General features: G+C 43.6%; 1 protein-coding gene across 4 annotated transcripts in view; it reads right to left on the bottom strand.

Moving 5' to 3' along the window:
* The window catches only part of LOC121293375 (DENN domain-containing protein 5B), a 297,453-nt gene that overhangs the window by 127,147 nt on the left and 156,352 nt on the right, over window positions 1-13,954 (bottom strand). For all 4 annotated transcript variants that reach the window (XM_041216395.1, XM_041216394.1, XM_041216397.1 and 1 more), the window contains one exon: window positions 10,330-10,996. In XM_041216395.1, the coding sequence (XP_041072329.1) occupies window positions 10,330-10,996 (667 nt within the window). The remainder of the gene's footprint in view (window positions 1-10,329; window positions 10,997-13,954) is intronic.

Genomic DNA, 13,954 nt, shown 5'->3' on the forward strand with positions numbered 1-13,954 from the left:
TAGTTTATATGGATTTCAGCAAAGTCTTTGACAAGGTCCCACATGGGAGACATATAAAGAAGGCAAAGGCACATGGGATACAGAGTAATTTGATAAGGTGGATTCAAAATTGGCTTAGTTGTAGGAGACAGGGGGTGATGACAGAGGGATGCTTTAGTGACCAGAAGTCAGTGTCCACTGGCGTACCACAGGGATCTGTGCTCGGTCTCCTATTATTCGTCATTTATATAAATGACATAGATGACTAGGTGGGGGGGATAGGATTAATAAGTTTGCAGATGACATAAAAATTGGCCAGGTGGTTAACAGTGAGGTTGAGTGTCTTGGGCTACAGGAAAATATAGACTGGATGGTCAAATGGGCAGATAAGTGGCAGGTGGAATTTAACCTGAAAAGTGTGAGGTGATACACTTTGGGAGGAGTAATTTGACAAAGAAGCATTCAATGAACAGTATGACACTAGGAAGTTCTGAGGAACAAAGGGACATTGGCGTGTGTGTCCATAGATCTCTGAAGGTGGAGGGGCATGTTAGAGGGGTGGTGAAAAAGGCATATGGGACACTTGCCTTTATCAATCGAGGCATAGATTACAAAAGTAAGGAGGTTGTATTGGAGTTGTATAGAACCTTAGTGAAGCCACAGCTGGAGTACTGTGTGCAGTTCTGGTTGCCACATTATAGAAAGGATGTGGAGGGGGTGCAGAGGAGATTCACCAGGATGTTGCCTGGGATGAAACAATTAAGTTATGAAGAGAGGTTGGATAGACTTGGGTTGTTTTCGTTGGAGCAGAGAAGACTGAGGGACAACTTGATCAAGGTGTACAAGATTTTGAGGGGCATGGACAGGGTGGATAGGGAGCAGCTGTTCCTCTTAGTTGAAGGGTCAGTCACAAGGGGACATAAGTTCAAGGTGAAGGACAGGAGGAGACGTGAGAAAAAACATTTTTACCCAGAGGGTGGTGATGGTCTGGAATGCACTGCCAGGGAGGGTGGTGGAGGCGGGTTGCCTCACATCTTTTAAAAAGTACCTGGATGAGCACTTGGCACGTCATAACATTCAAGGCTATGGGCCAAGTGCTGGTAAATGGGGTTAGGTAGGTAGGCCAGGTGTTTCTCACGTGTCGGTGCAGACTCGATGGGCCAAATGGCCTCCTCTGCACTGTGAAATACTGTGATTCTGTGAATTCGAAGCTTCCACTTACACTGCTTGCCTACTTTTGTGTCATCTGAACATTTGGTTATTTGGCTTTCTATCCTATCACTTAAGATTTTAATAAATACCGTGAACACAGGCCAGCTGCACTCTGACTCTATTCAATAGGCTGACTAAATAATACTGAAAATAATCATTTTCAATTATCTGGGGAGATAATCTGAAATTAATCTCACCAATTTGGAGTAGTCTCAGACACTGACCTGAAATATAATTTGATAATCAGAGCTCCAGTTAACAGTGAAATGTGGTGATCTTCATAACCTCTGCTATTCAATTGCTAGATGACCCTATATAGCTATTTATATCTCCTAATTATTTGTACATGCAAAGGCTTAACTAGGGGTAATTATTGTGCCAGTAAACAAACAGTATTACACGATGCACTGTCTGACTTCTCCCAAGGTGATTTGGCAAGATAGAATTCATTCATTCCATTGGTAGACGTGTGTATCTTAGTTGAGGGTTGATGAGGTGAACTCATATTCAATTCAAACTGGTTGATGCAAGTCAACTCGATGATCTAAACTTAGTCATCATTCCAGTTTAGGCTTAAAGTTGAGCAATAAACTCTAGATGGTGCCTTATTGAGTAGCTACGCTGAGAGAGTTAAGGATTTGTCTGGCTCCCTTGACATATTTGATGTTGAAACCCAACGGACCTGCAGCCTGACCACCATCAAGTTAATTTGTGGCTGCTGATGTGAGGAGTCTTACAAGGGATAGAAAGAAAAACCCTTAAAACTATTTTTCTACTCTTGCATTATTTTCTCAGAGCACTGCCTTACTCAGGGATGAACTTCTCAACTCCAATGGTGCAGAGATGTACAAGAAAAAGCCAAGATAACTGACTTGATGTTTTTTCCTCCTCTTTGAATGGACCAGGATTGTGAAGTCAGCACGTGGGAGACCATTGGAAATGGCTTTGAAGCATCATGGTCCTTGACACTGCATTGTAATATCAACGAATTGAAAGCAAATACCTCACAACATGGAATAATGATAGATTTTAGCCTTTCTGGTAACTTGGTGAGTTTACACACCTCAACGCTGAACCCCAAAACCAAGATGGTTCCACATTCAATCCTTGGGTCTCTCCTGATCTCCTCTGATAGAAATATGGTTGGCCTCAGTGCCACTGCCTTAGAGAGGAAAATCAACCAGGGATTGCAGTCCCTAACACTCATCTACTAATGTTGCAACTGTAGTTTTATAAGAGAATGGAGTGACTTTGGTTCTGATGCTTCCCTCTCCTCGAGTGCTTTACCTTGCTGAGACTACCAGGGTTCACAGATGGTTCACGGGCAATTGTGGGGGGACCAGCACAAGAGGTTTCCTGCTGCCTGTGAATTAAATCCCAACAAGGGGTCAATGTCCAGTAGACCAGAGAAAATGGGCAAGAAATTATACCAAAAGGTAAAAGATTTTGTGGAATAGTTTCAGGCCAGGTACGTCAAATCAACAATGTTGGTTCTCATTCCAGATCACAATCCCATTACTTTAGTCAGTGGAATTGCAGGAAGTTATGAGCCATGGTGTGTGGGATACACCTCGTACCTAGTCAAATACTTCATATAGCTTCTGAGACCCCAGAGTTCCTTAGGAAATCAGTATCTGGTGTCCAGACAATCTAATGATTTTACTTCTATTGTTGAATCCAGTCTACTGTTTTGTAGCTTGATAGATATTGTATACATCCCATCCTAACTAAGCAAGGATCAATAAAAAAAAACCTCGTTCTAAAAGTTTAAGCCAAGTTCACACATCAGAAGGCAATTTTAAAGCTCATTCTCAGGATGCTGGTGTCAGTGGCAAAACTGGCAATTATTGCCCATTATAACGTAAAAGCAAAATACTGCGGATGCTGGAAATCTGAAACAAAAACAAAAATTGCCGGAAAAATTCAGCAGGTCTGACAGCATCTGTGGCTAGGAAGACAGAGTTTTGAGTCCATATGACTCTTCATCAGAGCTAAAGAGAAAGAGAAATGTGGTGAAATATAAGCTGTTTGGGGGGTGGGGGGAACAGATGGAGCTGGATAGAGGGCTAGTGATAGGTGGAGGCAAAGGAGAGATTGCCAAAGACAAAATGACAAAGGGGTGTTAACGGTGGTGATATTAACTAAGAAATGTGCTAATGGTGACATTAAGGGTAGAAAGCAGGACGAGCAAGGGACAGATAGCCCTAGTGGGGGTGGGGTAGGGGGAAATGGATCGAAAAAGGCTAAAAGGTGGAGATAAAACAATGGATGGAAATAAATTTTTAAAATAATAATAGAAATAGGTGGGAAAAGAAAAAAAAAACTTTTAAAAATATATATAATTATTAGGAAAAAGGGGATCAAAAAGGGAGTGAGGATGGAGGAGAGAGATCATGGTCTGAAGTTGCTGATCTCAGTGTTAAGTCCGGAAGGCTGTAGAGTACCTAATGAGATGCTGTTCCTCCAGTTTGGGTTGAGCTTCACTGGAACAATGCAGCAGGCCAAGGATGGACATGTGGGCATGAGAGCAGGGTGGTGTGTTGAAATGGCAAGCGACAGAGAGGTCTGGGTCATGCTTGCGGATAGACAGAAGGTGTTCCGCAAAGCGGTCACCCAGTCTGTGTTTGGTTTCTCCAATGTAGAGGAGACTGCACTGGGAGCAGCGAACACAGTAGACTAAATTGAGGGAAGTGCAAGTGAAATGCTGCTTCGCTTGAAAGGAGTGTTTGGGCCCTTGGACAGTGAGGAGAGGGGAAGTAAAGGGGCAGGTGTTGCACCTTCTGCGGTTGCACGGGAAGGTGCCATGGGAGGGGGTTGAGGGGTAGGGGGTGATGAAGGAATGGACCAGAGTGTCCCGGAGGGAACGATCCCCGTGGAATGCCGACATGGGGGGTGAAAGGAAGATGTATTTGGTGGTGGCGTCATGCTGGAGTTGGCGGAAATGGCAGAGGATGATCCTTTGAATACGGAGGCTGGTGGGGTGATAAGTGAGGATAAGTGATAAGGAAGAAGGAAGACTTATCAGAAGAACTGTTTTGGAAAGTGGCATCATCAGAACAGATGCAACGGAGGCGAAGGAACTGAGAGAATGGGATGGAGTCCTTACAGGAAGCGGGGTGTGACGAGCTGTAGTCGAGGTAGCTGTGGGAGTCGGTAGGCTTGTAATGGATATTGGTGGATAGTCTATCACCATAAATTGAGACAGAGAGGTCAAGGAAGGGAAGTGTCAGTGATGGACCATGTGAAAATGATGAAGGGGTGGAAATTGGAAGCAAAATTAATAAATTTTTCCAGGTCCAGACGAGAGCATGAAGCAGCACCGAAGCAATCATCAATGTACCGGAGGGGGCCTGAGTAAGACTGGAACAAGAATGTTCCACATACCCCATTGTTATTATTATATTATTATATTATTGTTATAATTATTGCCCATTGTTGGGGTCTACCCACACATGCTTAAATGAAGATTTGGCGTTTTGAAAGATCCATGAATATCGAAGCATAAAATGATACAGCACAGTGAGACTGAACATTTGCGCCTGTGCCAATTCTTTGAAAGAGTTATCTAATTAGTTTCACTCCCTTGCTCTTTCCCTATTGCCCTGAAAATTGTTCCCTTCAGTGTCCTGCAGTGCTAATACAACTGGATCCAGTGAGGTACTGAAGAACACTTGACATTTGTGAAAGTATAATTCAACAAAGAATCAACATCTTGGGGGTGAGGGCTGAAGATTGGCAAGAATAATATAATAAAAGCAAGCGACACAGCATGGCACTGCAGTAACACTCCTGAGGCAATAGGTCAAACCTGAGGTTTCAAACCTCACTTTAGGACTGGCACAGACAACTTTAGCTGACACTCCAGTGTAGCACTGAGGGAGAGCTGCATTGTCAGAGGTGCTGTCTTTTGGGTTAGATGTTAAACTAAGGCCCCAGCTTGTCCTCTCAGGTGGACATAGAAGATCCCAGGGCACCTTATTAAAGAGAAAGACAGTTCTCCTGATGTCCTGGTCAATAGTCATGCCTCAATCAACATCACCAAGGTATAGAATAACTGATCGTTGATCACACAAACTGTGTGTAGTGTCATGGCCAGATTTCAGGTGTTTCCTCAAAGTTGCCTGTGATCAATATATTTGTATGTAAGTGTGTATATTTTACCCTTTAAGTGAGTGAGTCAATTTAAAATAAGCCAGCAGCAAAGCCTTTTGTACTTGGAAGGAAAGGTTTGTTTCTTTTACATTCTTACTCTGGAGGTTACTAAGGAACAGACAGACAGAGACCGATACGCGCATAGGACTGGTATTTTGAAGTTGATATGGTTTTCCTCATTCTTTCCTGGGTAGTGGGTGTCATTGGCTCGGCCAGAATTTTCATTGCCCATCCCTTACTGCCCTGAAGAAGTGAAGGCTTGGAACTGCAGGGTTGTCTCAGCAGCTGCGTTGGCTTCTACAGTTGACTTTCCAGAGGATGCTTTCACAGGCGCGCTTTGTAGATGGAACAGGATAAGGGGGGAGAGTGGTCCCTCATTTCATTTTTACGATGCTGCAAGGGCAGCTCTTGGTAACCTGGTTAGTTACAGGCATCTGATAGCCGGCGCGGTGCAGGCTGACCAACTGTGCCGTATTTTAGGGACTGCCCCTCATTTTGACTGTTCGTCCTGAATCCCTTAAGGGACGCCTTTTGTCCCGTATTTCCAGTGCAGCCTACGGGAGGCTGAGCCCGGGAGTCTCAGCTGAGTGATTCAATGGGGCTGCAAGTCTATGAATCACCCAGCAAAAATAATAACGTTCTGTGGCACATTATACATCTGTGTTAGGTCTAATATAAAATTCTTTAAATCGGATTTTCTACTCCTTTTAACCACACCACCCATCCCCCCTCCTCTCAAATTGGTCACCAGCACCCTGTCTCCCTTTCCCAATCCCTCGGTTATCGTGTTTTATTTATTTTAGTTCATAAGAGTTAATCACCCAGGTGTGTTGGGCTCCTCTCTCTCCCTGATGAAAGCGGTGTCTCTCTGCTGCTCTGAAGATGTCTCAAGATGTCTCTGGCTCTCGGCAGGTTGCCCTCTCTTTTCTATATGCTTGGCAGGCAGGCAAAGATGGCCACTGTAGCAAAATGTCGAATCATATTCCAAATAAGGCAAGTGGTAGTCATCTAATTTACAGTTCGGAATTCCAAATGTCTTTCAAGTCTGAGTTCATTATTCTGCTGTTGTTTGAATAGTCCTGGATAAAAGCAGGTGTGAATTTCCACAGGACAATCCTCTAATATGCCCATTTGTAATCCCTTTGGAGCCTTCTAGAAGCTTGACAAACATTGTCGTTGAAAATGGGCAGGTGTCACCTGGAGTCCATTTATAAAGGTCCAACAGCGTCCAATTTAAATGAAAGTACATTTCTAAATAATTTGTAATGTCCTCATGTCTGCTTGGCATGACAGTAGGATCTAACTGTGCATACACTGGTTACCAAGTTTGACTACAGAATGTACTCCGAACATAGTTCATCGGCTATAAAGCACTTTGGAACACTTTGTAAAGGTTGTTAGGTGTTTTACAGAGAGGTCTGGAGGCTTGTATGGTTGAACATAAACCCTTTACTGTTAACTTTAACTATATATATCCCAGGTACTGCAATGCATGGGTTCTGCCTCCATTCTGGCTCTTTCTAAACTTTACTCCACAGACAGTCTACTATCATGTGACCCTCTACATCATTATGTGGGTGGTGCTGTTATCCAATCCCACATTAACCCTTACTCTGCCAAACACCCCTATCCTACAAAAGGTGCTATAAAAATGCTCTTGTTCTTTATTTTGAATCAAGAACACCATATAAATTGGTCTATACATAAAACAGGAGGTTCTTCAACAAGCTGCCAAGTCCATTTGCTGTCCTCTTGCAAATAAAGGCCAGGGAGCCAAACCTGCTAAATCTGTTTGCTTTGAGAAATGGTGTGAAAATGTAGGAAAAGCAAATTGTCATGCTTTAGATATTTACATATGCACTGAGAGATTAAATTGCAATGCAGTAATCTGGAAAATGTAGTTAACACCCAGTGTATTCAATTACCAGGTGCAAGAAGAATAGGACAGTAACAAATAAGCAGGAATGTCATAGTATTGTGACATTTTTATATTAGAATATCTAATTATGATCGAGAAGAGATGGGGCAGTTGGGATTGATGCGCTTCTATAACACAGAGAAACCCTTTTCTCTTCGGCTTTCTCTCTTCCCTCTTTGTCCTTTCCAATTTTAGAGCGAGAAGGTTGTGGGTTCAAATTTGAATCCACAGTCTAGGCTGACGCTTCAGTGTAGTGCTAAAGGAATGCTGCACTGTCGGAGAGACAGCCTTTCAGGAATTGCCTGACCGAGGTCCTGACTGTTCTGGAAGTTCAGGTAAATGTTAATGATCTCATGACACATGAGATTCAGGAGATAAAGCACTTTGGAACACTTTGTAAAGGTTGTTAGGTGTTTTACAGAGAGGTCTGGAGGCTTGTATGGTTGAACATAAACCCTTTATTGTTAACTTTAACTATATATATCCCAGGTACTGCAATGCATGGGTTCTGCCTCCATTCTGGCTCTTTCTAGACTCTACTCCACAGACAGTCTAGTATCATGTGACCCCCTATATCATTATGTGGGTGGTGCTGTTATCCAATCCCACATTAACCCTTACTCTGCCAAACACCCCTATCCTACAAAAGGTGCTATAAAAATGCTCTTCTTCTTTATTTTGAATAGTGGTAATGTCGTTGGCCTAGTATTCCAGAGACCCAGGCTAATGCTCTGTGACAAGGGTTCAAATCCCACCACGGCAGCTGGTGGAATTTGAACCCATGTAATGATGACCATGAAACTATCATTGATTGTTGTAAAAACCCATCTGCTTCACTGTCCTTTAGGGAAGGAAATCTGCCATCCTTTCCTTACCTGGTCTGGCCGACATGTGACTCCAGACCCATAGCAATGTGGTTGACTCTTAACTGCCCTCTGAAATGATCCAGCAAGGGCAATTAGGGATGGGCAACAAATGCCAGCCTTGCCAATGATGCCCACATCCCGTGAAAGAATAATAAAAAAGAACATATGAAATAGGAGCAAGAGTAGGCCATTCAGCCCTTCAAGCCTACTCCACCATTCAATGAGATCATGGCTGATTTTCTACTTGAACACCATTTTCCTGCATTATGCCCGTATCCCTCGATGTTCATAAAGCAGGCTTGAGGGAACAAATAGCCGACTGCTGCTCCTAATTTGGATGTTCATATGTATTGATCTCTGTCTTGAATTTAATCAATGACTGAGCCTCCACAACCCTCGGGGACAGAGAATTCCAAAGATTCACCACCTTCTGAGTGAAGAAATTCCTCCTCACCGCAGTCCTAAATGGCTCACCTCTTATCCTGAGACTGTGCCCCTTGGTTGCAGACCCTGTAAGAATTTTGTACATTTCAATGAGATCATCTCTCATTCTTCTAAACTCCAGAGAATAAAGGCCCTGTCTATTTAACCTTTCCTCATGGGAAAATCCCAGGAATTAATTTAGTGAACCTTTGTTGTACTCCCTTTATGGCAAGTATATTCTTCTTTAGATAAGGAGCCCAAAACTGCACACAATACTCCAGACATGGTCTCACCAAGGCTCTATACAACTGCAGTAAGACATCTTTACTCCTGTACGCAAATCCTTTGTAATAAAGGCCAACGTACCATTTGCCTTCCTGATTGATTGTTGTACCTGCATGTTAGCATTCAGTAATTATTCAAATAGGAGCAGTGAGTTCTCCCGGCGAGTATTCTGAGTAATTTGAGACACGATGTGGTAAGTTTAGTGTGCTTGGTAAAATACCAATTAGATCGACCTTAATCCTTTTCTTCTAGCAATTCCTTCAGACAAAGAGGGCGCTCAAAGCACTTGGAAAGGATTTCATGGTAAGATAATGGAGGCAGAAGATGGGAGTCATTTCAGAGACTACTGGAAGCTGTGTTGGGCAGATGAGGAGCCAAGATGGCAAGAATGAGCTTCTGCATCAGGATTAACCTAGCGATTGTGACGGATTAACCCAGTTTTGCATTCCAGTAAAAGCTGAGTGTAAAACCCATTATTCCTTTTACATGCATTGTGATTACTTGTAATTTATCTGACACCAAATCAAAATATTGAATCTTGTGAACAATCGACCGTTACAAAATATCATAAGAGATCGCAGCTAATGCAATTCAACGAGTTATAATGTTAAAGAAGCAATTTATAAAATTTGCATTCTGAACCTAACGACTTTGTGTTTCATTTAGATGCCAAATGTCATGACCCTCAAACAGCCTCGAGCACAAAAGGCAGAAGTATTTTATTCTCCTTTTTATTGGTGGATTGAGCTGCCAACTCTTGTTGGATTTGCTATGTTTGTGCATCTTTGGTAGTTCTTCATGGGTGATATGTTTTGAAGTGAGGGACATTCCTTTTCATTGATACATTCCCCACCATGTCCATTGTCCTTTGTTGCTCTTCTAATGAATTATGAATTTTTTACGTATATCCACGACCAGATCTGACTACGACAGACAAATCCATCAGGCACAATGCAAATATGATGCTGGAAGTGTCAGAAACAAATCTGCTCCTGAATCACAGGGGTGAATTCTCATCGTCGATCATTACAATAAAATGGAAGTCAGATGAATCATGCATTCTATTCTATTAGAATACCACCCAGGTGGTGATGAGGAAAAGTTACCCCAATCTTTTATATACATCAATAAAAGTTTAAATGAGTTTTTGCTTTCTTAAAAGCTATGGTCTAGCTGTATTCATCTAATTGTTGGTAGAGCACACAAGCATTTTTGGAACAAGGAAAGTATATTAAGTACATTTCTGGTTGACTGATCTCAATCTCACCTACTAACCTGCTGCTTCCTTTGCTAATGCACATTACACAGTATCACATGCTCTTCACTTACTCCATTCCGTTGGCGTTATGAGTTTGACATTTGGCATTCAGTTACTTGCTCTCCCGTCACTAACCTTGCACTAATCCACAGGCTGAACGACATCTGCCTCCTACGGCACTCTTAATTGATAAATCTTAAAAGATGTGGGTTTTTATCCACCTCGATGTCGCTTACCTTGTGAGTACAGAAGTATCTGCATCTCCAGGAGCACGCAGGTGAAGAGCTGAACCAGATTTTCCAAACCCAGTAGTTCAAAGGCTTCCCGCAGAGGGAAATCAAACAGGGGCAGCTCACTGAGCCCGGGTCGCTGGCAAATAACCGGCCCGTAGACCCCAGAGAATTTCAACGAGCGGCCAGGTGGGGGCAGCGGCACCTCGTAGAGGACATTGTGTATGTAGCTCTCCAGGGGAAGAGGCGGGGGCTGCTGAGAGCTCACCGCCTTGTGCAGCTGCAGCAGAAATTTCCGACAGGCCTGCATGAATGGCAGCGGGGTGATCAGGCAGATGCACTTTGACACGTACAGGGTGTCCCGGCTGATGTCGTACGAGTTGTAGCGCTGCAGCTTAGCCAGTGAGGTGCTGTCCGCCTCGTCGATGCTGCTCGCCAGCGAGTCCATGCTGCAAGAGGACGAGGCGTAAACGCTGCTGTACTGCTCCACGTTGTGCATCTGATAGAGGGTCTGCATGGCACTGCAGATCTGCTTGCAGGTAACCTCTTCGTAGAAGGTGAGCACAAAGCCATAGGTGCGCGAGCCATCTTCACGAGTGATGAGGAAGGAATGGAACTGCGGATCTCGGCTTTCAGCCTGTGTTCGGAAGGAAAGCCCTTTTGGCATGCAGAGCTGGGGGGGGGGGAAGGCGGGGGGTGTAAAACAAAATCAAACACTTTAAATAAGGAGGCAATCTAAAGAATACACCAGACTTAACAAATTACACAGACTATGTACAACAACCGGAAATAACCCAACAGCTTTTTCCACCCCCTAGTAAGCGATCGAAATCAGCTACTTCACCCTGATGAAACGTGGCCCTGGAATGGATCTATTAAACATGCCGTCTTCATTGGTGGGAGAAGGAACGGGTCTTAGAGCTGATGGTTGTACACAACAGTCGGAGTGGCTCTTTTTACTCTCGTTGCTGTTACATTGTACTTGAGATGAAGATTCAGAGTTAAGCCTGTAGGTTCTAGAGTCACACACAGGCCAGATGTCAACCATGATTTGTTCGGTAGAACTCTCAACTTTTCAGTTAGAAGCTTGTGAGTTCAAGTTCCACCCCAGAGACTTGAGCACAAAATCCAGATTAACACTGCAGTGCAGCACTGGGAGAGTGCAACACTGTCAAAGGTACTGTCTTTTGGATAGGCTCTTAAACTCAGGCCTCATCGGTCCTCTGAGATTGATGTATCAGATCCAATAACACTATTTAGAAGAGGAGAGATGTTCACCAGGTGTCCTGGCCAATATTTATCCCTCACCGGGAACCTAAAATGATCACCTGAGAATAATCACATTGCTGTGTGCATGACTAGGCAAACTGGTTGTCATGGTTCTCTACGTTATAACACTAAAGTACGTCTGGCTGTAAAGTGCTTTAGGACAGCCTGAAGTCATGAATGGTGCTCTAGAAGGCCAACATGGTTCTTTCTTCTCTCTTTGGTTTATATAAAAAAAAGTCAATTTTCTGCCCTCAGCTTCCAAAAGTACGGAATCCTTTGTTGGGGACAGTTCCACTCACACTGTCAGCCCAGTCTCATCAAAGTAGTAGTAGTAGCTTCAGACAGTCCATGTTGGCAGCATATTAACTGTGGGAGCAGGAACCCTGGCTGGTTTTCCCTCTCGTGAGCTCAGAACTGCTGTGAAATCCTAATCACAGACCCATCCAGTATCATCGCAGACTGTGAATCAAACCTCAGGCCTTCTACACTTCATGGCTTAATGCCTCTCCACTCAATTAGCAGAATCAGTCTCAACATTTTCGGTATTGTGTTAGCACGAAGGATTATAATGACTGACAAGCTACAGTCCCATTTTGATGGTATCATACATAATACTAAAGGTGACATGAATTTTGTACTAAAGTTGTTTGTTAAACATGACAGGCACCAGTTAAAATTGAACTTGCAATATTTTAAATGATCAAAACACACAAAAGAGTCATGTTGATGACATTAAATCAATCTTGACCTGATTCGAAATGTGAAAAGCTGAGATTAAAAGGGGAGGTTCAAGGTGGCAAGAGTAGGTTTCATTTGTGGCCAGGACTTGGCTGAGTACAATCGACAACAATGACTCCTCACTGATCGACACAACGAAAATCAGCATTTTCTCAGGGGTAGTAAGCTTGATGGTGCCAGAGAAACTTTGATGACCCTCATGACATAACTAATAATTATACCAGAGAACAGATTTTACTAAAGAGGGACAACTGAACCTTCTCCAGCCACCAAAATACTTCACAGGGCAGAAAACCGTGTATTGTGTCATCTTTGTCTTAGTGGTTGCCGTCTCACATCTGAGCCAGAGGTCATGGGTTCGTGTCCCAGAATGCTTCACTCACTCAGGGATAACGTCTCTTGGGCGAGACGTTAAACTGCCTTCTCAAGTAGACATAAAACATTCTGTGGTACTATTCAAAGAAGGGGAGATCCCCCCGGGCATTCTGGCCAAAGTTTATCCGTCAATCTAAAAACCTGGTCATTAACCTCATTGCTGTTTGTGGGATCTTGCTGTGCACAAATTGGGTGAGGTATTTCCTTACAATACATTAGTAAATTATACTTTAAAAACTACTTCATTGGTTACAAGGCCAAGGGAAGAATGAATGACCCTTTTGGTGGAGATTCAAATTCAGATCTACAAATTCAACATTAATGCATTTAATGTTATGTTTTTGACACCCACGGGTTCATTGTACCCCTGGTGAGGAGTGAGGGGATGAAGGGAGTACAGTTATCATCCCCATTTTGCTCCTTTCATTGCTTTCCAAAATGGCCACCCTGGATTCTAACGGAGGAGGAATCTGGTAAACGACCTTGGGCATCTGTATGAGCTCTCTCCGGTGTTGGGACCTGGTCAGGCACCAGGGGGCGGCAGAGTGCAACCTAAGCAGGATCCTCTGTTGGCTTTCTGCTTCCGGTTGCCAACAAGCTTCTCTGCGTGTGTCAGCCTGGCATTTAAATGACTCATCTGAGATCAGTAACTGAGCTACTGACAGCAGGCAACTGGGAACGTCGGCCATGTCAGCTGGAATTAAAATCCTGCAGTCCCTTTACTTGGCACAGTGCACTAAAGTGATGTGTATTCTTGCCCAAAGCTTGGCCTGTATTAGACTAGAAAAGGACTGTGGCTATAGATACTGCAAATTAACTACACCTTCATGAAACTTCTAACCTCCCTAACGAAGTATCTTGTCTTCTCAATTAAAACAGAAGAGAAATAAATAGTCATTCGGCACAACAATGTCATCCTTAGGACTGGTTTTGGTTACTTGAGGAAGGAGGAGAGGAGTTTTCAACAATTTTCTCCCCTCAAAGGGGCTGATTTTTTTCAGCTCCCACAAGAGATTAAAATGCTGCTTGGGGTGAGAGGTTATGGGGGTTGCTGGGTGGTGGTGCTGGGAGGGATGCAGTGGTAGGATGTGTCGAATCGCGGTGCTCCAGGTACCGTGGGAGTGGGGCAGGAAAGAGGGACAAGTTGGTCCTTTCCCGGCCCATCCTTTTTGTAGGTCCTAATTACAAACTTGTCCTCTTACTTTCTAGCTCACCAGGGGGGGAAGTGGTGATGTTATGGTAACGTCAC

Source organism: Carcharodon carcharias, chromosome 21 (genome assembly GCF_017639515.1).
Source record: "Carcharodon carcharias isolate sCarCar2 chromosome 21, sCarCar2.pri, whole genome shotgun sequence".
NCBI lineage: Eukaryota > Metazoa > Chordata > Chondrichthyes > Lamniformes > Lamnidae > Carcharodon > Carcharodon carcharias.